Raw genomic sequence first — 27572 nt, 5'->3', positions numbered from 1 at the left:
CGGAACGGACCGTCCTGGCGCTAGTGCGATCATACTCGCCTCTGTCATAGGCAACAACTTCGGTTTCTCTAGGTCCCAAGCACGTGCCTTTCGTTGCAGTGAGTTCCACGTGCTAATCGAGCGATATTTCGGGAGCTGTGGATTAGCAGTACACTCCGCCGTGCCAGCTTAGTGTCGGATACTAGTTGAGAGTGCCACTGGGCTCTTAGGTTAGAAGTAAGACTTCTCGCTCGAACGACCGAGCGATCGAAAGTGAGAGTGAGCGGCTTCCAGAAGACCCCAAAAAGGCGCGAGTGAGCCGTTGATTTGAAAGCAATTTATAAAAGTGTTATTCCGCATTTTAGCACCTCTTAGTACCGTATGGACTGTTGATACAGAATGAAGTGGATTATCGTGGTATGTTAATTGATAGTTTTTTGTTTTTTGTTTCTTGCGCTTACTCAAGACCCATCCGGTCTGCGAATGTTTCTGTTCTGGTGCAATTACCGACAGCTGGAGGATGAAGTTTGAAATAATTGCCTGTTACCTGTGGTTGGAGTGTTGAACAGCAGCAGATAAGTTAATTGCGTGAACAAATTTGTCGAAAATTGGTGGTGTCGCATGGAGAATAATTTCGACCGATGTCCACATGAAAACAGAGAAAAAATGAAGTGCAAGCAAGCAAGCAATTGCGGCAAATTTTTCATTAAAGTGATCAAGGATCTGAAACTGAAACTGGCGCTGGCTGATGTTATAAGCGGTTGCGGAATTACGCCATGTGCACAGGCTTGCGGTAATGGTGGATTTACACTGTTTACCATGTGCTTGTTTTACTATCTGTGAATGATTTTGTGACGATAAGTTGAGAGAACAACGGATGATCTATAGAACAGTGAAAGTGACTCAAAGATGCTGCTGAAAACCTGGAACTGTTTGAATTGAAAAACTTTGTAGAGTAAAATGAAGGTCCACGTGTGAATTACCTTATTAGAGTATTTTTAGTTAATTATATCTTAAGTATTGGTGAAAACGTTCTTGTTTGTTCTTATATGTTCACAACTATTTACAGGTAACAAAGTAAAATAATCGCTGGATAATGCTTGATTACCAGGTTTCAAAAGACGTTGGTATGAGGATGAAACTAAAATTTGGTTATTTCATAGACAATATTTCTTCTATCTTAATAGTTCCTGTAAGATGAATATCGATTCAAGCGAACCTGTTTTTCATTTTCAAAGGTTATACTGTCTAAGCTGCTGAAGAAACGTTTGTTTGATTGGTATAGTGTCTTTGGCAAAGTTGGAAATAATAATTTTGTCCTTTCAAAAAAAATACTGTGAAAAAAGTTAATTTTTCTCTCCAAGTCAAGTAAACTATTTTGGTGAGCATAAAATGTGTAATTTTTGTAGAAAAAATTCAGTTTTATATAAGTGAGTTTTTTGAGATATTCCTAAAAAGAATCTTTTTGTCTTATGCTGTGTATTTTATCATTCAATTTTTATTTTCACAATCCTGAGATATTTAAATATCTCTTGACTGTTGTATTGTTTTTAGTTCCTGTACACATTTTTAATTCTCAGCTCTCTGATGAATTTGACGGTCCAATTTAAGCACTTTTCTCAGTGCCTTGATAACTTATTCTATTTTTTTTTCTTCTCTTCCATTTCCAACTGTTAGCTGCCAGATGAAATCTAATATTTTTAAAAAGGCATGAATGTCTAACCATTCCAAAACTTTTTAAGCTATATAAAGTGCAGTTTTATTATTAAATTTATTTAATTTTAGTTAGTTAGTTAAGAATAACCAATTTGTTATTCGTTATTATTGAAAAACAATAAATCAAAACAAAAACAAATTGCTAACTTGCCTAAACTGCAAAATGCAAATTGTTCCAAGTATTTACTCCTAATAGAAACCTTTGTTGAACAGGAACTTTACTCTAAATTAAATATGTACACATCAACTCACTACTCGAATGACCTACAAGGGTACATATTTTATTTTTATGTAAGCTTGGCGATCGTCTCTTCTCATATCAACATTCGCTCTTGAACAAAGCAAAGTGTTCCGTATCGTTTATATTGACCTCAGCTCCTCTAGTTTCCATAACTGGAAATTGGAACTTGTTGTATGCACAGTAGATACTGTAGCAATCACAGAGCCATAGGTACGCTCTTTTAATTATTTTTAATATTTGTTAATTAGAAATAGAGTATTCTTTCAAGAACTTTCAATATATAAATCTATTATTTTATAATAGGGGGGTACCATCCCGCTGAATAACTGTTTCGCTAAACAGCGAATTAGTGACTAATAAAAAAAAACAATTAAGATAAAAAATATTTTTTGACCCAGAACACTTACGTTTAGTGAGAGCTACGGGATGTATTAGTTTATTTATTTATTTGCACAGTCATCTTGTAGAAACAATTCCAATGACTGAAACAAAAACTAAGATAATACTAGAAAAATACTAGAATAAAATTGAACTTCAAACAAATGTTAGGTTATTTTGGGGAGTTGCGTAGCGGCAAGGTTACAGAGCCACTTTATCAAGCGAATGGTCATCGGTTTGAATCTTAGTAGAATCAGGCCATTCGATTTCAAAAAGGACTTAAGCATGGGTTTAATATCAGGCACCCCAACCACCTATACTTACCCTTTCTTCACGCTAAATACTATAATACCTTGGTATGATTTCCTCTTAATAAAACAAGTACCTCTTATAATAAAACTGACCAAAAGGATACCCATTGAAACTTCTCCAGGGAATTACAATTGGTGATATTTGGCAGAAGGAAGGAGGCTCGGTATAGTAGAGCAGTGAGCATGTAACAGGAAGGATAAAGTTATATTACACACATGCACGGATAACTAATAGGTATTAAATTTTTCAAAAGCGGTATTGCTAATGGTAGAATTGTACGTCATTGATTATAGTCTATGACATGTGAAGCCATTTTCTTATGTCTATTGAATTGCAAAAACTAATATTGCTATTTTTATATTCCTACACAAAGAAATAAGTAAATTTTGCCGCAGATATGAAAGCACTGTTCGTGCGCGAATTTCTTCTATTCTTTTTGTTCTTACATAGTAACCGACAACATGTATCAAACCCTCGACAATCGTGTTTACAAACGCGCATCTAACACACCTACATAAATGACATCACTAGTATCAATTTGCTTTGAAGCACGCGGAACTGATGGCGTCTGGATTTTAGTTATACTCTGAACGGAGGAGTAATAGAGTTGCAATTAATGGAAATAAAAGTAGTCGAAACGAGTATAGCTTCACAAGCTTTCTTTCCCTGTTTTTTGCTGACGAAAAGAATCAATGGATGCCGAGAATGCCAATGGATTTTCTGAAATGGAACTGTGAAAGTGAATTTTAACAATTGAATTCAGAAGCTCTATTCGACTTTTCGTAACTTCTCTTACCCGTTGTTTATTCAGCAATTTTAACACCCGTTAGGGCTCGGTAGGATACCCGGGTAAAACTCAGTCAGTTTCCAGCGGATTTTCTTCATTTTTACAACAATAGATTGAAAAAAATAGATATGCATCCATAGAAATGCAGAAAATTGTGATTTTGTGATGCTAACTATTGTACTATTGAAAAATGAAGATCTTGTTGAACCGGCAAAGCAACAGTTGATTTTAACGCAGCAAGGCAGAGCAGGCGACTACTTCGATTGCATAGCATTGCTGAACATGTCCGGACCCTTTAGTAATTTCGTACAGATTGGTCGCGTCACGTTTACTTCCAACCTTTCCGGCCACTGCTACACATACTGGTAGTGTATGTTTTTATCGTTATGTCTTGTTTGTTCGCTTGCAGCGTAAGGAGTGGAGAATAACGAAAGGGCTAGAATCATCCCGTGTCATCGGTAAATGACACCACAAAATCAACACAATCGTGTCTTATAAGCAACCTCTTTGACTTTTCGACTTTAACCCGTCGGAAGATTGAAAATTTCGTCTATTTTTAGTATACGGGACCTAAACAGCCATTGGCTCCATTTGGTTCCCGTAAGTCCGGATCTCCGGAACCATGAATGAAAATCAACTTCTGAAGTGATTTCATGGATGTTGACTCCAATGTTGTTCGGTTTTATTGATAATTGTACTAATTTGTCTCCCAGATGGTCTCGAGGTACGATGCTGGCCTAACAAGCCAGTCGTCGTAGGTTCGAGTCTCGGCTCGGGAGAGACTGTTGGTATCAGTAGGATCGTAGCGCTAGCCCCGCAATTGTCCTGTACACTAAACAGTCAGCTACGAAGTCTGTGTATAAAACAAACAGAAACAGAAACATAACAACTGACATCGGTTGCCGAGAATTGGTAGAATACCCTATCTCAAAAAGAATAGTTTTTGAAAATCTTGTTTATTTTCATAAAATCTACAACACGTCAACTACGAACAACCATTGAGGCAATATTTCATGTTCACCATGCATATTCTCAACAGTTCATTAACTCAAACATAACTTTTAACAAATCGAAGCAAAACACAACATATGAGTCCATACTTCGATTTCGTTTAACTGCAGTTTTGTGAGTGTTTTGTTCGGTAAATTATAGCAGGCCGATATTTTTAACATTACTACTGCCTGATTTTCTTCTATAGATTTATCTTCATCCTCTTCGTTATTGATACCGCTTTCATTTGAACTTTCTTATTGTCCATTAACAATATAGAGAATTTGACTGTCAGGAAGTTGTGTGCGGCTAGTTCGTTGTTCTTCCTTTTGTGGTATAACTGCTAGTGGTTTGGGTTCCGGATTAAACCCGATCAGTCAAAAATATCAGGGTTGTAACTAATCTTGATATTTTGTTACGGACTTTTTGTATCAACTTGTGTTCTAAACTTGGTCTCGTTAATAGTTAAAATATCTATCAAAATTACTTACTGTTTATTACGAATAATAGCAAGTTTTGTAAGGTTTCCAGCAGAAAAAGATCAAAATTAGGTAAAAAGTACAATATTTTGTTAATTGAATAACAAATTTTGTTATAAATATACTTTAAAAACACACGTTTTAACATTCAAGTGTATGATAAAAGAATTTGTGAAACAATTTGTTCTTGGAACCATTCACAGAAAAGTTTCCGATTTATCCAGACATCAGCAGATGAGTCCCAGATACGTTCAAACATGGCATGGAAGTTAGTCGTTTTTGTCAATTTTGAAGCGGTTCTTCTCTCCCGAAAAATTAAAGGTTTCCCGGGAATTCATTGAAAGAATCAGATTCATCACAATTGTAAATTTTATCGGCAATGAAGCCATGATCCATCGGCAATTAAAAACTCCTTCTGGAAGGCGTTGATTGCCTGTAAATCTGCTGTCAAAAGTTATTCACAGGTTTTAAGTTTCCGAATACTGATCATCCTTTGCTGAATTTAAATTACGCGTCACGACGTTGGTACATCAATTTGGGGCGTCATTTTTTTTGTCTGCATGCATTTTATTTCGGAAGAAATCCGATTGTGTATTTGTTCCTGAAAGAACAATATTTGCCGGAAACATTGCAACGATCCAAAAACCTGTTCTGGTTCTAAAAATATTGGTAATCATCAATAATATTTTTACATACGCACTTAATAGTTATTCAAAAACAATAAATAATGGCACTAGATGACATCTGTTTCAGCCAAATCACAAATGACAATTAAAAAAATTAAAATTGGTTAATTTTGCTTGGAATTTCTTAAGCCTCTCTTCAAAAAGTCGTAGTCGTGATTGAGAAAAAATAAAATTTAAAATCAGAAATGACATTTGCTCAGCTTCACTCTTGCAATTTCAAAAATTATAGTCAAAAACAACTTAAACGAATTTGACGGAAGCGTGTAGTATTCTTGGGAGAAGTCAATCATTAAACTTAAACGAAACCCAAATTCATTAAGCAGACAGTATGCGAAGTAGAGAGAACGAAAACTAAGCGAACTGGAAATATGATACAGATTTGGAAAAATATACCGCATCCCGACGGGACTTGAACCCGCAAATCTACCTGTCTCCTGCATGGTGTTTTGACCAATTAAACTACGGGGGACGTTGGTACTGTTCCACAATCTATATCGTATCACATTCCGCTGCCGCCTTATTCTATTGCTCATCCCTAACTACACACACTGCTGTGCAAGCGTTATTTATAGACTGCTTAATGAACCTGCGTGTTAACGGGAAAAAACCGTTGTTAAAAATAGAAATTCAGTTCGAAAAATTTAGCCCGTACGGAGCACCTTCCGTAGTTGTGTCGCACTTGCAAGCACGACGCAGACTGACTTTGGTCTCGATCACACAGGTCTATAAGAGTTATCAGCATCAGCTGACTCTTCTGTGTAAGATGAGACATTCCTTTCAGTCTATAAATAACGCTTGCACAGCAGTGTGTGTAGTGGATGAGCAATAGAATAAGTCGGCAGCGGAATGTGATACGATATAGATTGTGGAACAGTACCACCGTCCCCCGTAGTTTAATTAGTCAAAACACCATGCCGGAGACAGGGAGATTGCGTGTTCAAGTCCCGTCGGGATGCGGTATATTTTTCCAAATCTGTATCATATTTCCAGTTCGCTTAATTTTCGTTCTCTCTACTTCATATACTGTCTGCTTAATGAACTTGCGTGTTAACGGGAAAACAGCCGTTGTTAAAAATAGAAATTCAGTTCGAAAAAACCCAAATTACTTGGTTCATTGATTAAAAAAAAAATAATGCTGATGGAATTGCAATAGTAATCACTATCTAGTAAAAAATTGTGTTTTGTCCCATATAACAACTTTAGTTTATTAAAAGTTTAAGAATTGAAATTGGTTTCGGCTTTTTTTGTAGCTGCATACAGTGCCGGTAACCACAAGTCAGTCCCATCTGTGAAAATATTAAATCGAGAAAAGAGCTTCGAAAGATATTTTATTCACGCTCAGTTAGGGTAAATGACCCAATAGTGGAGAAGCTAAGCACGAGTTATGCATGTTAAGCCATGTTTTTGCTAAGAAAAACGAATCTAGCTGGTCCGTTTCACTATTTTCTGTTGAAATGGGTTCTATTTGATAATTTTGCACCTTAAAATTGACTTTGAACCCGTTTTGAGGGTTTAAATTAACTAAAATAAGTTGCACGCTTTTGTTCCAATAGTTGCAGTAGAGTCCCTATAGTTGTGAATGGGTGTTCCTGTAGTTGCGGTATATAAAACATTCGTGTTTGCTTGGTTAAATGAAGGTATTTGCCTCGCTTGAAGTGGTTTTTGATTGTTTTACTATTTATCATATTGTTTTTAATAGGTATACAAGTCGGTTTGCAAATAAATACAAAAATGCACGAAGTTAACTAAGAGACGGATTTTGCGCTAATTTGGTCAGATGTTGGCAAAATTCAGTGAGGGTATGTAGGTTTTATTAAAAATAAAACAAATTTTGCATACTTTTTATAAAATGTCTTTAGACTAACATTTGAAAAGGGCAGAAATTGACTGAAGAGAAAGACCAATGGCGCTCATTTTGAAATATTCAGAAGAATTTTTTTTTCACGATTGGTGACTTCTCAACACTGGAAGTTAGAGTCTATTATCTCTGCTTCGTACCATGTTTGCGCTTACATTTTTGATGTTAGTGTTTACTAAAAGAGCGACTGAAGCTGTGAAAGGCTCGTTAAAAGATATACAAGACCAAAAGCAGTGGGTAAGCATCGATTAAGAGGTCATAAATGCATAATACAGCATTTTAGGTGGGGTTCAAAAATTGAATAGTAATAAGTTACATCATTTAGGTATGTCCCCTAGTACCTGCTTGTCCCTAATATACACAAGTAGTCCCACATACAAATGTTCTGATAAACGTAAATCAGAATTGCGAAACATACCGCAACTATAAGAGCATAGTGTATCCTGTGATCCAATAGTGGAGGAAGTAATTTATAAATAATATGATCATCTATTAACGAACTTCACCTGTGCAACAGTTTCCATGATAAACTGTTATCTGGGAAAATAATTATATGAGTAATAATCGTACCAAAACACACACATATCTTAAAACAATCGTGGACAAAATAAGAAAATGGGTAGTGAGTGGTGCCTTCCGGGTAAGTTTCTGAAAAATACAGTATTCTTCAGTAATTTGGATATTTTCAGTATATATTGTTGTAGTAACATATGTACTTATGTTTAATCTTTTATTTCTTCAACATGTAGCATAAGCAATTCGGTTCTAATTAGTTTAAACGATGAATTTAAAAACGATGCCGCAACTATTGGTGCTACCACAACTATTGGATCATCTACCCTATCACTTATTTAAGATGAATTATTTTGACAATATTCATGCTAATATATAGTTTGCATACTAACCTGCACTAATTACGTTGTAAAAACAACTGAAATCATTGATATTATGTTAAAAACCTTGAGTGTGACTGACTTGCCGTTACATTCTACACCGAAGAGAAAAGTAAACGCAAGTCAGTCACATTGCCATGTTGATACTAAAGTGCGTGTTGGCGTGATACTATAGTGCGTGTTGACGTTGCCGTGGAAAGCTGTCAATCCTACGCTGTTGGGAAGTGTATGTCCATGAGAACAGTTTAAAAAATCTCAGCATTGGAAAATCTCATGACGTACGGAACCGATGAAAGCTCATCCGGTGAGGATTTGAATGGAGAAACTGAAGCCGGAACTGCAGTTGGTTCATCCGACAGCAATTGTCAAGATGATCCAAATCCGTTTGAGGTTCGAGCATCACCTTTGTAGATTTCTTGGAACGATTCCCTGGATTCTGATGGAAGTTTTTTAGATACTCAAGATTTCGGATAGATTCACGAAGCAGCGAACCAAGAAAAAAAAGGACTTGAATTCGTATTAGCAGAAAACTGCTCCACATGAATTCATCACCAATTCAAACTGAAAAATAATCCCAATAATTGATAATTGTTACTAGATAACTCATTTTCATCTAAACGGTCATATCGAACTTCTCCTCTTCACACCCCATTCATTCCACTGTTGTATTATACATGTTTTTTTTTTGTAAATCGGGACTGACTTTCGGTTATTTTTCTTCTGAGACTGACTTGCGGTTACTTTGCATAATGGGACAATTTGACTTGGTATTGATTTCCACTTTTGTTGAACAAACCACTATTTTTTATCAATACATCTGAAAATGTGTGTGAAAATTAAAAAATTATTGAAAAAATAGTTTTGTTTCCCTTTTTTAATTCACAACCTCTTGTTTCATAATCAAGCTGAAACCAATGAGATGAAAACAAAAACAGAAAAATAGTTCTTCTGAAACGGGTTGCTTTACGGCAAGTCCTGTCACCCCAAATGAATCTGATCACTTGACATATTTGAGATAACTGAAGCAAATCCGATTATTGCAATCACAACAATTTTCAGAAACCGAATAATTCATCAATTATGAGCTAGATGTAGATCTACGTCTCTCAGATAGTTTGGCTACATACTTGGCTACAAAATTGAAATCTAAAACCGGAAAAAGTGAAAAATATGTCCAATTTCAAATGCTAATAAATCGGTTTCCGATGGATTCCCTTCCTTCTTGCAGCAATAGATTGGAAAATCTTCTAAGATTCTTCCCAAATGTAGAAAATTGTAATTGTATTTTTCAAACTATTGTACTATTGAGAATTGTCAAGCCTTGTCAAAACGAAAAATTCGACAGCTGATTGCTCCCCAAGCACGGTCGACAGAATTATAGACCTAGTGAATCGGAATATACTATAGGGCCTATATAAGAGCCTCTTTCAGCCGAAACTGCTCATATTATTTCCAGAAAGCGACAACAGCAGTCCTTCCTTAGCAGCAGCAGCAGCAGCAGTGCTGCGGATAGCGGCTACAGCTGTGGCATGCCAACGAATAGCGCAGCAGCTGCAGCGGGAATCATCATCGATAGTAGCAGGGCCAACTGATGCAGCGGCACTTCTTTTAGTTAAATGCTGTCTGTGCGATAGCGGGCACTAGAAAATGCCTTCAATGTAAAGTTGTCTCATTTTGACAACACACTAGCGTTCTGGAAAGCTGGCGCTCAAAATACATGAGCTGTCCAGTTTTGAGTGTTAAAACAGTTTTTTCTTGTGTTATCAATCACAAGGAATATCTTTATCGCGCTGTCAGTGATAACGCAAAGATGTGATCGGCATCTTATCCGATATTGAGTTAAACAACAAATTGTCCTTTTCAGGATGAAATAAACACCTAATTGAAGAGTTAATATTTTCTCATAAACTAATTTACATCTTCAAATTTGGAACAGTTATAAATTTGACTTCATCTCCATATCTTAGAACGTACTGTATCTTTTCCTTCAGTAATAAGCACAACACCAGAACAGCTTTTATAATCTGCATAAGCCTAATATGACAACCAACTATATTATTGAAAATTGTCAATTCTCGTTGAAACGCAAATTTTGATTAATCAGATTGGCTGTTATATGATTGCTTTGTATGTGTAAACTAAAGTGTTGTATGTGTAAACTAAAATTCGCTAGCACTTCAACTTCTCTGTTGTACAGAATTTTAAACAAATTCAATACAAGTAATGCAACAAACAACCTTATGCAGTTCTACGTCAACCTTTCGGTCGTGGCTTTGCCTACAACCCTTGTGATTTTCTGTATTTCATTTGCATTAGGCGAAGCATTCCGCTTCGGAATTTGACCCTCTGTTCAATGCAGACTTCGCAACTATGTGTGTTAGAGGTTGGCCCTACGATTTTATTGACACTAACAGTCTCTTCCGAACCGGGACTTGAACTTATATGTGTCGAATCGAAATAAAAAGAAAAACGAGCATCGCCATATTAAACAAAAAATGTGATTTTTGAGTATAAAAGTTGTTCGGTAAAAATTGATTTAAAAGAACTTTGAGTTGGGGTGACGTAGATTTGGATTCTTGGATAATTTTAGCATGATTCAGGTCAATAAGAAAAAATGGCGAAAAATTTTTTTTTGTTATTATTACCCCTTAAATCACTCTGCTATATAGATTTTCCTTCTGCTGTATAGATTTTCCAAATTTGAATAAACGCGGGTTGGAAATTAAAAACATCTAAGCGTTAATTGTTGGAAGGTTAAATCAAAAACAAAAACCCGTCGTCCTCAGTAGTATCCAGAACGCCCATCAAAGAGGACAATTTTAAATACTGGTCGTAGAGCGTCTTGGGTTTCTCTAGAGCCTTCCTTGGTGGTTTACTTTACGCATTTTTTTAATTAACACGGTTTTTTTCACGTGGTATGTATCCCCCACGTAAAAAAACCAGACTGTATAAAAGTTGACCCAGTTTTATAGAGACCGTATTCTCCTTTGCACGGCTCCAAATGCAATGTCCGTTTTCCCGAACAACTTTTTCGAACGTGTTTATTATAACACCAACATGCTTGCTACATTGCGCGGCAACAATTTTATATTGAAAGTAAATTCCAAAACTTCCAAAATAAACTTCGCAAAATCATGTCGGATTTATTCGATTTATTAGTTTGTTGCAATGGCTGTGCTCATGTACTGACTGATAGGCGACTATAAAATTGTTTTCAGCGCTCGTGAGCTATGTTCGACTAGTTGTTTTTACACACACGCAGTGCACAGTTTTCACCGTTCGAAGTAAACAATATTGTAGTTAACACCAGCGGCGTCTGTCACCTGGAGGAAATTACATGCCACAATTCGACCGGAGCAATTCTTTGTATTTTCGTGCGTTTCAACAGCTGAATAAAAAAAATCTAATTTACTATGCTCCTAATCCGCTGTTATCGAATAGCGGCAGAAAACAAAGCAACAACCGGTTAACCGGTTATGCAATTTTTCGATTCATGCATTCACATGGGGACCCCAAGCTGGCCGCTGTTGCAGGCGTAACGTATGAAAGTGTTGCCTCTCTGGTCCAGGCAAGGGAGTCGCTGGCGTTACTCCGGCGGTAATCAACATTTTGTTTTGCAAAGGAATCTACAAGGAAATTGCCGCGAATCGGTTCGACACCGGTCTGGTACCTGCAAGTGCATTTTTTTGGGGTTTAAATCGTGGATGATTTTTTATGTCTTTTAAGTATACCAAAACAATTCGATATTTGTTGAATTTTCGTATTACTTATCGTTAACTCTCGTAATCAAAATCACTATTCAATTGTAACTGGTTAGTCTAAGCCATGTCTATTGGGTTTGGCGTTGTTTCGATACTACAGAGAGCTAAAAAGGAGGGTGGATGAATCAAGCAAACATCTTCGACCGTGCCGTGCAAAGACGATTTATCCACTTGAATCTAATCAAGCAGGAAATCTGAATTCAATGATCCAACAATGAAGTTGGAAGCTTCCAGGTTTCGAAAGCTACCGTATATTTATTCATAATAATCGGTGTTGTTCAGGGAACCCGCCTGTCTGAGGTTCGCAGCGCAATCGCACCCAACACTGTGGGTCAATTTAGGATCAATTACTTTCATGCCAGTTTTTTATAGTTTACGTAAGAAGTCTCGAACAGTGGACAAACTAAAGTGTGGTTGAACACTCGAGTTTATACCTGAGATTACAATTGCTGCTAATGCATGTTGTACATCTTCACTAGAGCCACTTGGTGCACTTCTCCTTAGTAGAGACACTCCAACGTCAAGTCGACTGCTTATGCACTTACGGAGGCTGCGACTGGTTTTGCATTGGGGCTTCCCCATCATTCGGGCTCATGTAACCAAGCGTCACTTGTTCGAAAACTTGTAGGGCAACTAGCAGGCGCAGTTTAGATTGGCTCACGTTCGCGTGGTTCACTCATCCCACCAAAATAATGTTATTATTTGCCGGAGCCTCCCCCGTGGCTCTGTTATTTTTACACTATCCGGTCTCATCGTTGATGTGAAACGAGCGAAACTGATATCTTGGCCAGGGAAAAATGTCTAGTTTTTTTTTCTATGCCACGAAGAGAGTTTCAATACAAATTTGTTCTGCCAAGGTTTTGTGGTAAATCTTTCACAATTAAGCTCACACGACAAAAATAGTAAATATTTTCAAAAAAATAGCTTTTTCATTTTAGAAAATTTCGAGAGTTGCAACTTTAACTATTACAAAGAATGCCTTAATAGTCTGAAAGATTTTTTTACGAGAACGGTAAAAAAAAATTTCAATTTCCACAATATTTTAGTTCGATCGGAATTTAGTTACAAAAAGTAGTTTTAACTTAATGTTACTCAAATAATCACTTCAGAACTTAATATGAAACAAACTATAGAATACTATAGATGCAAACCAACGTAAAACTCGAAGTGTCTCTGATAAAGAAATAAGAAAAACTGAAGAATAAGACAATTGAGAATTCCAATCTTTAACATGTTGGGATTTCTAACGATCTCAATTAAATTTCATAAGCCGCTTTCAACCATTTCCTTCCAACCAATTAATAGTTTTTTTTCTGAAGAAACGCAAACCTTTAATGCACAATGTTGTAATCCCCGCTCGCGAGATACAAAATGACCATCAGGCACAGTACCAGAATTGGTCGAAGCCATTTGTGGAAATAATATACGGAGAAGCAATTACCGAACTGCAGCATGAAAATCATATCGCGCCCGTTTACAAGCAATTACTCGATAGAGTGCATGGCCCACACAGACCTCAAGCTCGAAAAAAAAGGTAAAACGCGCGCTAGCGTCCTCATTTTAACGAGCCGCTTGTTTACTGTTATGCGTTATTACAACGAAACAAAAAAAAATGGTCTGCTTTGCCTGTTGCAAGTGCATCTGCTGGCTGGCCAGCAGCGAACGAATCATTGCCATCGCATCTTCCACGAAACCGAATTAATGCCGCACGCTTTGTTCGTGCCACACGGCAGGCCAAATGGCGAGCACAGCGCGCACGTGATGGCGAAAGAAATAAGAGCATATCAAACCAAAACGGACAGTTCGCCGCTCTCATCGGTCCAATCACAAAACGTCCGGTCAAGGTCGGCAAATTGAAGCGGTGGCAGAGCCGTTACGTTACCGAAATCTTCTGCTTGCGGCGCCACAAACAGACACAATGACGAGAAAATTTTGCAAACCTGGTGAATTTTTTCGACAGACTGTTTTTTAAATTTGGCAAATGTCAAAACCACGACTATGGTAAAAAAATATCACGATTTTTAAGCTTAAGGCAGAGCTATTTAACTGCGTTTAGATGATTCGTTGCGCATGGCTTAACCGTTGTATCCAGGCTTTTTTTGAATGGTACTCATGGAACGCGTTCACAGAGTGAAAGGTACTGATTGCTGCGCTGACTATGATGATAGTACTGTCGTTGCAACAGCATACTATATTGCCTAGCTAAAGGCTGAATTCTTAAGATAATCAGTCAGCTATTTTACGTAGCACTTGGTCATTTGACTATTCGAGAGAATTTTGATTAACATACTGTGTTCAACGCTGTTTCACTATTTTTTTTTTCACAACATTTATTTGACACGGCACAATACAAAAAGAAATGTTCAACGGCAGGAAGAAGGATTTTTTTTATCCTCGCTGCCGATTACGAGCTAAATTAAATTCTAGAATTAAAACTAACATGTTTTTTAAATTGCTGGTTCTTTGTTTATTGAGTCTTGTTCTTCCACTGAGTCAGGAGGCTTGTATTCCTCAGGCCTTGTCGGATTCGTTGCTGGTTCCAAATCCGAGGTCTAAGTGTGTTCTTGCCGTTTTGTTGGATGTAGGCGGAAGGGAATGGGACTAGAGTGGGGCATGGATGAATTTTAGGAAAACATATATAAGGGACATGTAGGTAGGTTACGGCTCCCCAAGACATCACGAACAGAAACAGCCGATTGCATACCTTGGGCCTGAAGGGAAGCTTTTAATTTAGACCTGGCGCCACGGTGTACAGGGCATGACCAAACAACATGCTCTATGTCGTGATAACCTTCACCACAGGCACAGATACCACTTTCTCCGAGCCTAATACGACGGAGATGCGCATCAAATCTATAGTCGTTGGACATAAGCCGAGACATCACGCAAATGAAATCTCGACCTACTTCCAACCCCTTGAACCACGGATTCGTCGATAGCTTGGGTATAATGAAATGTAACCATCTTCTCAGTTCCCCTATAGTCCATGAATTTTTCCAACTGATGATTCTATTCTAACCGACATATGCGAAAAAATTCATTAAAAGCAATTGGTCTTTCATAAATTCCACCGTTTGTTGCGCCCACCTTAGCTAAAGAGTCCGCTTTCTCATTGCCCGGTATCGAGCAGTGAGAAGGGACCCACACTAAGGTAATCTGAGAAGATCTTTCGGATAAAGCACTTAAATGTTCCCGTATTTTCCCCAGGATATACGGAGAGTGCTTAATATCTTTCATCGATCGGAGAGCCTCAATGGAACTGAGACTGTCCGGAAAGATGAAATAATGGTCCGTGGGCATTTTTTCGAAAATCCCTAGGGTGTACTGAATTGCAGCTAATTCTGCGACGTAAACAGAAGCAGGATTAGCGAGCTTGTGGGAGACGTTTAAATTGTTATTGAAGATACCGAAGCCAGTGGACCAATTGAAAAGTGATCCGTCAGTGTAGAACATACTGTCGCAGTTGATGTTTCGATATTTATTTACTGAAGGACCTATCAGTGGTGTTGCTACCATACCTACCGCTACTGGTACCGGCTGTAGCTACCGATGATAGTGCCCGATAACATTAACTTTTCAAATTGAAAGACGACTGTAACATGAAATTTTGAGGGAAATCCGGCTTTTCAGTCTTAAAGTGTATCAAAATGCTACTATGTCTTATGTCCGACGTTTCGGCCTTTGGACTTGGTATTCCTCAGGAAACCTACAAATTTTTTAAAAAAATTTATATAAATAGTACTTTTTTTTTCTTCATAAACACTAACATTGTTTTTTCTCAAAAAACTAACATAAAGTTGTACCGTTTTTCATTAAGCGTACAAAGCTTTACAATAGGTTGTCATAGCTATCGATAGGTTCTCCTTCAAAGTACCTATATTGAAACGTTAGAGTTAGTTTTCGCTTTAGAACTACCTGCAAACTTTTTTTTAATTAAGTACTCAATTTGTCCCCAAAAGGACAATTTAGTATCGGGTATGATACTGATCGCATCTTTGTCCCTTTCCTGATAGTAAAATAATACATTCTTCTGACAACAGCTGTTTTCACGCTAAAAATTTGACGACCGACAGTCTTTGATTCGACTCGCCACAGCTGCCACCGCTGCTACCGCTAAATAAGGACTGTCCTAGTCGGTATCCAGAACTAATATGACCGGTTTAGGCAGAGAGCAGGTTCTCATATAGGCCTAATATTACCGACTCAGTTTACAAGGTATAGAATTCTATCGACCGTGCTAGGAGAAGCAAGCAACAACGAAAGAAATCGATTGAAAACTAAGCGACTGCATTTGCTGTTGAACAGATTATTAACTTTATTCGTTTTTAGATTATCATTTTACATCCCTATGTAGCCGAACTTCTTGAAAGGCGTAGTTCTACGTCAAAAAAAACTATGATCCCGTAAGATTTTCGTAATACATTTTCACTTATTTAAACATATTCTCTCGTAAAGGCGATCATAATCTTAAATGAAAATCTGATATTAGAAAGTTACTTCTCTATTGAACCTTATCAGAATTACTCCAATGTTGAACAAAAAAAACCTTCCAATAGAATAGATTTAAATATATTTAGAGTAAGGACCGGCTTAAGCTGTGGCGCCTGTTTTAATCAGTAGAAAAAAATGGGCCTCGATCTTCTGAATTTTGATCAATATCGACAATGATGAGAGCGAAAACTTTGCTTATCTAGCTGTCCTATGAATACATAAAATTCCGTTCAACACAGAAAAATCTTTGAAAATACATCAAACGAAAAAAGTTGAGCTATTCAGGCGCTATTTGGTTGCTGAAAAACAGACGCAAACTGCTCAAAAGGTTCGGGGTGATTGGAATAGTGTCCCTCGATAGGGAACTTTAATTGATTATTGGTAAAGTTTGCTAAATAGGTTTTAGAATCTGAAAACAAGTGCTGATAGAGAAAAAGATAGGGAACAAATTGGTATACTTATGTTTGTATTTCACTTTATTCTCATTAACAAGTATTTCGTCTCAATACACAGGCGACTACTAAAGCTGCTTAGAATGTGTTCCCTACCCTATCTAAATCAACTTTATATTTATTTTTATTCAAAAAAGCCATGTTGCAATTAAAACTGTTTTGAATCGTTGAACTACTTTTTAACAGTAGTACTAAGTACTATACCTACATATATAAAACAAAAAACAACAAGATACACGCGAAACCTAATACATAAGTTGATCTAAATTAACACACTACTGAGCAATTCCACAAAAAAGGGCAACCAATTTAATTGACCATTTTTGATTTGGCTGAAACTTTGCATAGACGTTCCTACAGGCAAAAGATGCCATTCTTTACTAGGGGAAGGGGTGAAGGTGCCAAAGAAGTTTGTACTATTTTTCAACGTAATAGTCGAGATTGAAACGGGTGTCCATTTTACCACCCCTGTTCATTTTACCCACAATTCTCCTGTTGGTTTAATTCTTTAAAACACGACTCATTTTTGAGAAGCTATTGAAAAATGTTATTTTGGTATTGATGATTACAAATATTTTTAGGGCTTTTTAGGGTTATGATTTTTTGGACCTTTTTTTTAAATAATTTTTTTAGTATGCCAATCAAACAAACTGTTTTGGTTGTAGAAATATCTTTAATTACCAATAGAGCACTCTATGAGGAATTAAAAATATGTTTGCAGTCAAAACAATGTGTTTGATGGGCATGGTGTCTTTGGCAAAGTTGTAGATAATAATTTTGTCCTTCCATTAAAAATGTGGATAAAAATTAAAAAAATTTTCAAAAATTTATGACTATTTTTTTCCTGATTTCCCCATGACCGGACCAGTCTTAGTGTTTAGGTAATCATTTGAAGTTTTTATATAAAAAATTAGATTTTAATTTTATTTTAAACTAAATAATTTTATTTGAGTGTATACGTTTTTCGGAAGGACAAAATTATTATCTACAACTTTTCCGAAGACGTCACACCGATCAAACCGTTTTGGCTTTAAAAATATTTGTCATCATCAATACCTTTCCAAAATAGTGTTTTCAATAGCTTCTCAAAAATGAGTCGTGTTCCAAAAATTAAACCAATAACACAAAATGGCATCTTTTGCCTATAGAAACGTCTATGCAAAGTTTTAGCCAAATCAAAAATGAAAAAAAATACTAAAACTGAGACATTTTTTGTGGAATTGCTCTACTTCTAATATTTTTTTACAAGGAAACCATCAATAGACAGTTTAGAGCAGAACATGAGTTAAAGGTGTGAAGCAAAACATGACTAACATTACACTTTAATTTCACTTCACTTTTTTAATTTATCACTTTACCCTTTAAATTTAACCCTTTAAATTTTTATACTTAAGTAGGTAAATAAATGGGACGAACTTCAAGTCGAAGATCGTAAACAACTTGAGTTAGGTAGAGGATCGTGCGACCTGGTGATCCATGCCTTGTCGGGAAATTTCAGGTAGACATTTGTAGATCCATGAGGAGTGATTACCTTGATCTCTGCTGAGGAGAGTAGCTGGGTTTTGTTTGAAAATTTTTAAACTTTCTGCGTCATCTAATTTCCAAGGTTATGTTACGGATCGAACTAGACTAATATTGTCGGTAGCCATAGGGTGATCCCCATGAAAAATATGCTCGGCTATTTTGGATCTGAAATGGTGAGTTATTCCCTTTTCCGAGTGTTTTAGCCTTTATGTGTTCTGAAGTATGTTCCTTTTAAAAACCGCATGTCTATTTTTGTTGGTTTGGCCAATGTAAAATTTATCACAATGTGAGTGACAATGTGACTTTGCGCCAGTATGTTCACGGCCTAAGGCAATGAAAACGACCCGCTTCGTGAACGTAGAAGCGAGAATGACGGAACTTGCAAAAGCTGTATAGTTGTATATGCTTCATATGATTCAGAAGATATTTAAGAACTGCTGCTGGTGAGAAAAGAAGAAGTGAGTTTCAGATTGCAATTGAATGTTGATGGGGAAACATAGTCTGAAGATTTTTTTCATGCATAAAAGCAGTACAGACATGCGGCGCGCGTTGATTTCCATTCTGGCTTCTGAAGCAGAAGCACCCGTAGCAACAGAGAATAAAAAGTAACAGAAAGCAGCAGGATGAAGGGGGCGGTACAACAATAAATTTCACAAAGTCTTGAAAGAAGCTTAGTTGAATGAATAAAATCTTAGGACATTTTGCTTTGTTTTGACAATTACAGACAAAGTTATAGATGAAAAACCGATTTTAAATAGGGATGTTCCACAAAAAAACTCTATTTGGTCGTGTCTACTGTGGGATTTTCAAATCAATCTTTCCACCAATTGTTAATGTCTTGAAATATAACTTTTGGAATGTTTAGAAACTGTTTTGGAAGTTATTTAATAAAATGGTAGTTAAAATACGTGCTTTGGGGCCATCCACATACCACGTGGACAGCTTTGGAGGGGGGGGGGGGGGTTGGCTAATGTGTCCACGGTCCATACAATTTTTTTAGAATTTATATGGGCAGTTGTCCGTGGTATGTAGAAGGCCCCTTTACAATTAGTATTTCGTCGTTTTTATATCACTTTTTTGTACTTTACGACCTTCAAAGGGGCATTGCTCAAAAATGCACCGTACGATGATTTTGAAATTTCGACCAGAGATTCTGAACGTCATAACGAATCGAATGGTGTACTCAGATTCTTTGGTGCATTTATTTTTATAATAACGACCTGTGGGAGCACCGTCGCTTACTTTGTTGGTCGGCGGACCGTTTAGCGGTCTAAAACCGAATAGCGAGTTAGCTCCAGCTTTTTCTGTTTTGGGTAGCCGTGCTCCAGTCAACCAATACACCAGCAGATCATGCATCTTTTTCGACCGCTTACATCCACCAAGTTCGAGGCTCATCAGGTAGTCGACGACTGGTTATCTGCTGAAGACAGTTTTGGCGTCAATCGCAGAACTTGAGGCTCAAAAACTTCGAGCACTCGTCGATCTACTTTCTTCAGCGTCCGTAGAGTGCCACCGGGAGGATCAGCATTCTAGCACTAGTTTTGTGCAAGTTTGCAAACTACGGCACCTTAGCTGTTTAAGTATTGCATAGAAGACCCTGTTCGCAGTTGCAACTCATAGTTTCACTTCGTACCAACATAAACGATTTAATCAACCACTTCAAATCATTTCTCATCAATCTTCGCTTCAGCATAATCGTACTTTTACTTTGATAAAACATCTAGCAACAGCAGTGTGTTTTTTTTCTTTGAATTCGTCAATAACAAGCAAATCCAGAAAAATCTTTTCTTTGGATGTTCATGTTTGATGAAAATTGAAAATTTTAAACTATTTTTAACTAAAAAATATGTCTCTCGAGATTTACTCATATTACCTCAAGATGATAAGTATTACTTATGTGAAATTTTCCTAAGAACACGATATAACTATTAAATTTCAAAGAAATTCACCGAAAACAGCAAATTTATTTTTAAAATGCAGAAAAGCTTTTTTCGCAACCTTTGAGAATCAAAATTGCTAACTGCTTTTAAGGAACATAAAAAAACTTATAAGCGACCTTGAATTTAAACCTATAGGTTGTGCAAGCTTAAGTTTTTCGAGAGGCGAGATGATTTTTTTTGTAAATGCTTCCGAGCTACAAAATTACTGTGCGTCGTATAAAATGCAACATAATGTTATTCAAAGTGATATTCTGGAGGTTTGAGATGGAGTTCTGAACTGCACGTCAAAATGAATGCCTTCATCAATTTAGTAACATTCTTAAAATCTTTGAAAAAAATGGTATGCTGATGTGACCACCGGCTTTTCCCGTAATTGAAGCTTAATCTTTTTGCACTAGTAACATAAGTAATAATGTTCACATACCTACCTTTAAGTAACTCAGAGTACTTTTGTATATGATTCAACGCACTTTTGAAAAAAAAAAAACTTGAAACAGTAGCGGTTTTGTAAAACAGATCATTTTTTGCTGGATCAGCAGTAAGTTTAGTATAGTAGATGTAATTGTTATAACGCTCTTAAGCTTGTATTACACTCTATGACCAATGGTCAAATATTTGACCTTCTGACATAATTGTCAGAATTTACATCATGATTGTTGTATGCCCGTGTTTGCCCCATGTAAAAATAGGAGAGTGACAAACAATTATCTTTGACCAAATTTTTATCTGTCAAAAAGTGACAAATATCTGACGCTTGGTCAAAAAGTGTATTTGAGCCTTTACACTGGTGAACAATGTTTACCAAGCGCCACCAGTAAATACAAACCTGGCCAACATGTTTTTTTTTGTGTGTGAGCGTCACGAACTTTGTTTGCGGTTGAGATACCTGGTGCTCGGCACCAACTTACTGATATGCTTACACTAGCGTGAATCAAAAACGTGTTGGTTTTGAATATGAGAGACTCCAGGAAAAAGCGTTGCTTAGCTTTGTAGTTAGTCGGTTGCACTTTTATAGCAATTAAATACAACATCGCTTAATAGTAAGTTACTGTAATTGATAGATATTCAAAATATTTCAAAATTTCAAAATTCAGCCCAGGTAACACGCATATAAAAAATTAACTATTATAATATCAAAATATATTACGCGAGCTCCACTATCTTTAATCACCATCTTAAGAAACATTTTTTTCTACCATCGCAGCTAGTGGCGCTAGTGTCACTCCTGACACTGCAAGCGACCGCCGCCAATGAGAAGAAGTCCGAGAAACGACCAACTAAGAAAGCTTCGTCAGCGAAGCCCACCAAGACACCAAAATCTATCGTCGAAGAGTTCACCGGTTTGCCGCCGGAGGATGTCGATTTTATCAAAGAGCTGGACCGACAATTCAATGAACATGGCAACAAGATCCGCATCAAGGTCCAACGTGACAACAGCACTGGTGCAAAAAGTGCTAAACGTACTATAGACGGTGACCTGGGGTAAGTTAAGACAAAAATCAATTTCCTCAATAATTGTTTGCTTTTCGTTTCAGATATGGTCACTACAGCAATCAACCTGACGGAGGATATCATTTTTCCAAACCGAAATACATGTTATATCCTTACGCCCAGCATAATGTGCCGGTAAAAGCAACACATACCAACGATGAAACTGTTACGGAACTCGAGATCACGCCCTCGCATAGTTACGAACTCAAACCAATAGAAGAAGTGTACCAAATATATCCATCCGGAGCCTACCAGCAATCATCTCGAGAGCAATACTACCATGACCAGCAACAACGGCATCATCAGCAACAAGAGGATTCCCCGGTAATCGTTTTAAAGATTCCTGGACCAGCAAAATATGCGCAGCATCTTCAAGCTTTGCTGCAACAGTATCTGGAGATTCGCGCTGCACAATTATACAAAGAAATCCAAGAACAAGAATTCCAAAATCAGCAGCATTCCATTCAACTGCAACAGCAACATTTAATACAGCAACAACAGCATTACCATCATCAACCACAACAGCAATATCAACACCAGCAACACCACCATCAGCATCAACATCAAGCGCAACATGAAACCATCAAATACAGCCAGCCAGACCCCTATCAGCCACAGCCACAGGAAGTGTATGTGCCTGCGTACAAGTCCCCATCCTATGCTCAAAGTCACTATTATGGATCCCACAAAAAACGCCCCACGCGACCATCGTACCACAAGACGACTCCAACGCATTTCATCTATACCTCGACCCATCCTGAACATCAAGCGTACCAGTACGGAACATATCATCAAGGGCGTGAAAACCCCGACCATCAAGTTCAAATACAATACCAATATGTGCCCCAAACGCAACCCTCTGCACCCGAAGAACTTCACCAAGAATACGTATATCAGAAACCTGTAGCCAACTTTGTTACTCCTGTTCCCGATCACGAAGAGCACCAGGAGTATCAATATCAACAACCTCCGAAGTATCAAAACTTCGCACAGTATCATGCACACCATCAGCCGCCACAACATGAGGCCGAAGAGTATCTACCGGAGCCAAAGCTGGTGGAGAACTATCCCAGTGATAAACACACAAGAGTAGTGTACAAATCGCAAGCTTTGAAAGCTCAACTACAACATGAAGCCTCTCACGACCCAGAAGACTACGAAATACATCATCACCATCATGAGCAACAAGAACACACAGAAGATCAGGAGCAACAGCAGTATATTTACCAAACGATCTACTCCGGACAAGGCATGGAAGATAAATCCTTCGTCGATCCGGTAACCCCTGAAGCCATCAATGACCTGCACGGCCAGGGATCGACACCTGTACCGGAAATTGAACCTCGCTTTAATACCGAAGCTGTAGTGTCGATAACCCAAAAACCGAAGCGCCTCTACAACTATCACGCCAACTCAGCTCGTTCTCACGCAGGCCACCGAAGGTCGGCTGCCAGCAGTAAGAGCGAAAGCGGCACTACGGACCAAGAGCCCAAGAGTAGCAGCAGCAGCAGCAGCAGTGGTTCGAAGGCTTCTTCTAACAAGCGGGATGCTCCCTATACCGAAGAGCAATTCAAGAAGATCAACAAAATGGTGCACCGAATTAAGAAGAAAAGTCAAAGCATACCGACAACCGCACGAAGTGCGGTGAGCACAACAAAATCAACCTGAGCAATCAGAGGCCGCACCATAGGAAAAACCATTTGTATGTAGTCCCCAGAACCAGTTGATAGGAATGTTTATTTAATTTGTTTAGTTGTTTATTAAGTTCGCGAAAGCTAAGCAGAAATCAGAAACTATAGCGTTTAGTGGATTCGTCCCTACTGAGGATGCCGCCATATTGTGAGTTTCGAATTTAATTCTGTTTAAAATGACGGTAGGACAAGTAGAATGACAGTTACGCTCGCTTCCCGCTTGTTGGAGAGTCGATACTAGGCTTTGTTAGAAAATTTGCCAGCGAAAAACCGCGTGTCTACGTGAGTGAAGTTGACGCTCGCATAACGATGGTCTCTCATTTAGCGACACTGTTATTTTTTCAGCATAAATAGTCATATTTTTATACGAATATGTAGGTCAGCAGTTGATGAACTGTAGATACAGTAACGAGTACAATAAAATTTGTTAAAAAAACGCGGTTGTTTATTTTATAATATGATGTGTATATATTTGATATGAAGGTTATCAAATAAGAGAAGCGGCCGATTCAAAGCAAAAGAAGCCCTGGCTGCGAATAATAAACAGAAGGTCTATTTCCGGGAGTGGGATGTGGCACCTTGGCTTTGCTAGCTATCGAGGCGTTTTTTTATAAATTTTGAAATTTACATTACATTTTATTAAGAGTAATTGAAAATTAGAATTATATGTCTCTTGCATTCCAATTTTATGGAACAAACGTTGAAAGTTTCATACATACGAGTCATGCATTTTCGAATGATATTATATGTGCTGTTAGATTCTTATTGAAAGCTGCACTCTGTGTAAAAAGATTTTAATCCCAGGAAGCGAACAGGATAATAGTAGCCGCACATCTTTGACTGAGTCGAGCATTACAACATTCTCAGTAAGCTTTGTCACTCAAAAAAACCTCTCGGTCTCGGCTAACATTGAACCTAGACCTGTTGGATGGGTTGTGGTTGTGAGGTGAGATTTTATTGGGTATTATACCAATTTGAGCCTGACCCAAAGCTCTAAACCTCGAAAGATATTGAAATGCTAGTGATTCTAATAACGAATGACAGCTACAAATTCAGATTTTTTTCTACTGCTGTTAAAAAAAGGTGGATTAACTTGAGGAAAAACTGATTTATTTCTCATGAAAATACATTCATTTTGAATTAGAAATTGGGGTATAAATTGAGTCGAGTGGTTGTTCAGAAATGTTAATGTTTTTTTACTTAATGTGATGATATTTTATCTGGCCAAACCATATATTTTTCATCGGTAGGGTGTTTTGGAAGAAATGGAATCATGATTTTGTACAAACATTCGTTCTGGTATACATTTTGAATGATAGCTAAACCACTAGGTTTGAACGATGATTTGGCAAAACGGAAAAAGTCCTTTTCTGTCCATTACTCTGGTCGGTCTTCATTACTTTCCTGGCAGATCATTGTTGAGGGAAATTATACACAGTCGAAACCGAAAGATTTCGCTTTCAAAATGGTTTACCGTGAACTTTTTGCCAAAATTATTGTGCAGCTCATAGCGAACTGTACAATGCGCTTGCGAAATGTTTCTTGTGTTGACGCCATTCTGAACAGAACTGGGCATGCATAAACGAAACGAAAGTACTGGCATAAAGAAAAGAGAGAGAGAGAGAGAGCTTTCATACCTTGCGGATTCAATTCTTCGGTCAAATCCGAACTCTTAAATTTTTAACAAATCTTCTAGCAAAAGTACCTACCGTTGGAGCGGCAAAAAACTTACGTTGTACTCTATTGCTACAGCCTGACAGTGAAAATGTTTTAAAACACTTTTGAGTCATTCATTCCATGCTACTTCGGACAACGATCCTGATCGACCATTTCCGATTTCGTTGAACCCTGTCACAGTTGTTCCTTTTTGATAGACAGGACATTTTATGATATCAATTCTTCATGTAGACTCGCGACTGCTGCTTCAAAAGGGCCAATTCAAAATGGTGACTGATAGATAAAAATTTCTATATCAGAAAAACGACTTGTTTGATTGAAATGGTGTCATCAGTAAAGTTTTAGATAGTAAAATTACGGTTCTAGAAAAAGTATACACACTGTAAAAAAATTTATGGTAAAATGAAAAACAAAAAAGTTATGAACGTTTGAGTATTTCCACATTTTCACTCAGAACTTTTTTATGAGTGTTTTTTTTTTCTAGCTACACATAATAATGCTGAAAATTCATCTCTAAGAGTATGATACCAATTCAATGCGCTGTTTTTGTACCATTATCGAACATTTTTATACTAGCCCTGTTGAAATTGAATATGGGTCATTCCATACGAAGTGACCACGAAAAGCACAAGCTTGGACACGACCATCACAGATTTTGCTCAAAGTTGGGAGAATTATTCATCTACTGTCACTTTGGAAAAATCCCAATTTTGGTGTCGATTGGAACACCGCCCGCTCTGTGGGACCCCCCTGTTTATTGCAAAGTCACGCGTTTTTTGTTCAAAATCTCTTTTTTCTTCTTCTTACAATTCATAGACGTAAGATGTCCGAAAAATACTGATAGATGATTTTTGAAGAAAATAAACCAAGGAATCCAGAAAATACAAGTTTTGATTTCATCGTGTTCCTTGGAAAATTTCACATAAGAAACAACTATCATCCCGAGGTAATATGAGCCAATCTCGAGATATAACATTTTTACGAAAAAAATTGTAAACTTCGTAAATAATTTGTTTTACAATTTATAGACGTAAGACACCCGGAAGATAGTGATAGGTGAATTTTGAAGCGTCATTCTGGTTGAAGAAACACCCATATTGGATGTTATTCGATCATTTTCGGCTGTTTCCCAGGAACCGGAAGTCGCCAAATCAAATTCCAAAATTGGGTCTGTGGTCGATTACAGCTACATTACATCTGGTTGAAGAAACACCCATATTGGATGTTATTCGATCATTTTCGGCTGTTTCCCAGGAAACGGAGGTCGCCAAATCAAATTCCAAAATTGGGTCTGTGGTCGATTACAGCTGCTGTGTATTATTCTAGATCCGGAGATACTCATGTTAGACGGAAATCGGCAATTTTTGGCTGTTTTTTAGGAACCGGAAGTCGCCATTTTGGATTTCATAATGGCATTTGGAGACAATTTCTGGATTTTGAACGTCATACTGGTTAAAGAAAAACTCATATTGGGTGGTATTTGGTCATTTTCAGCTGTTTTCAGAAACCGGAAGTCGCCATCTTAGAATTCAAAATGCTATCTGTGGTCGAGTTTAGCTCCTGTGTATCATTCTAGATCCGGATATTATTATATTGGGTGGAAATCGGCCATTTTTGGCTGTTTTCCAGAAACCGGAAGTTGCCATCTTACAATCCAAAATGTTGCCTCAGGTCGATTATGGAACATATTTGTTACCACTAGAAACAATCACCTGCCAAATATGGTTCCATTTAGTTGATTAGTTCGCAAGATGTGCAGAAATTCGTGCAGAAACATGTGCTTCTAGAAGAGAGAGGGGCGTCGAACCATTATGGACATATTTGTTACCTCTAAAAACATTCACATACCAAATTTGGTTGTATTTTCTTGATTGGTTCATGAGCTGTGCAAAATTTGTGTTTCATTTGTAAGGGACCCCTCCCTTTCACAAGAGAGAGGGGTGTTAAAACATTATGGACATATTTTTTACCACTAAAAACATTCCTCTGCTAAATTTGGTTCCATTTGTATGGAACCCCTCCCTTTTAGAAAAGGGTGGGGCGTCCAACTATTAGGGACATATTAGTTACCCCTTAAAACATCCACATGCCAACTTCGGTTTCATTTGCTTGGCTTGTTCTTGAGTTGTGCAAAAATTTATGTTTAATTTGTATGGGACCCCTCCCTTCCAGAAGAGGGAGGGGTCTCAAACTATCATACGAACCTTTATCGACACCAAAAACCCC

General features: G+C 37.5%; 1 protein-coding gene across 1 annotated transcript; it reads left to right on the top strand.

Annotated features, from left to right (window-relative positions):
- LOC129727951 (putative uncharacterized protein DDB_G0268364) lies at positions 1 to 24077 on the top strand. Its single transcript, XM_055686260.1, has 3 exons — positions 1 to 396; positions 21692 to 21969; positions 22023 to 24077. Exons 1-3 carry the CDS (start codon positions 379 to 381, stop codon positions 23644 to 23646), a joined length of 1920 nt encoding a protein of 639 aa, XP_055542235.1. The 5' UTR covers positions 1 to 378; the 3' UTR covers positions 23647 to 24077.
- Positions 24078 to 27572: the final 3495 nt, after the last annotated feature.

The sequence above is a fragment of the Wyeomyia smithii genome, chromosome 3 (genome assembly GCF_029784165.1).
Source record: "Wyeomyia smithii strain HCP4-BCI-WySm-NY-G18 chromosome 3, ASM2978416v1, whole genome shotgun sequence".
Taxonomy (NCBI): domain Eukaryota; kingdom Metazoa; phylum Arthropoda; class Insecta; order Diptera; family Culicidae; genus Wyeomyia; species Wyeomyia smithii.
The sequence above is the reverse complement of the archived record's forward strand: the minus strand, read 5'-3'. Positions and strand labels throughout refer to the sequence as shown.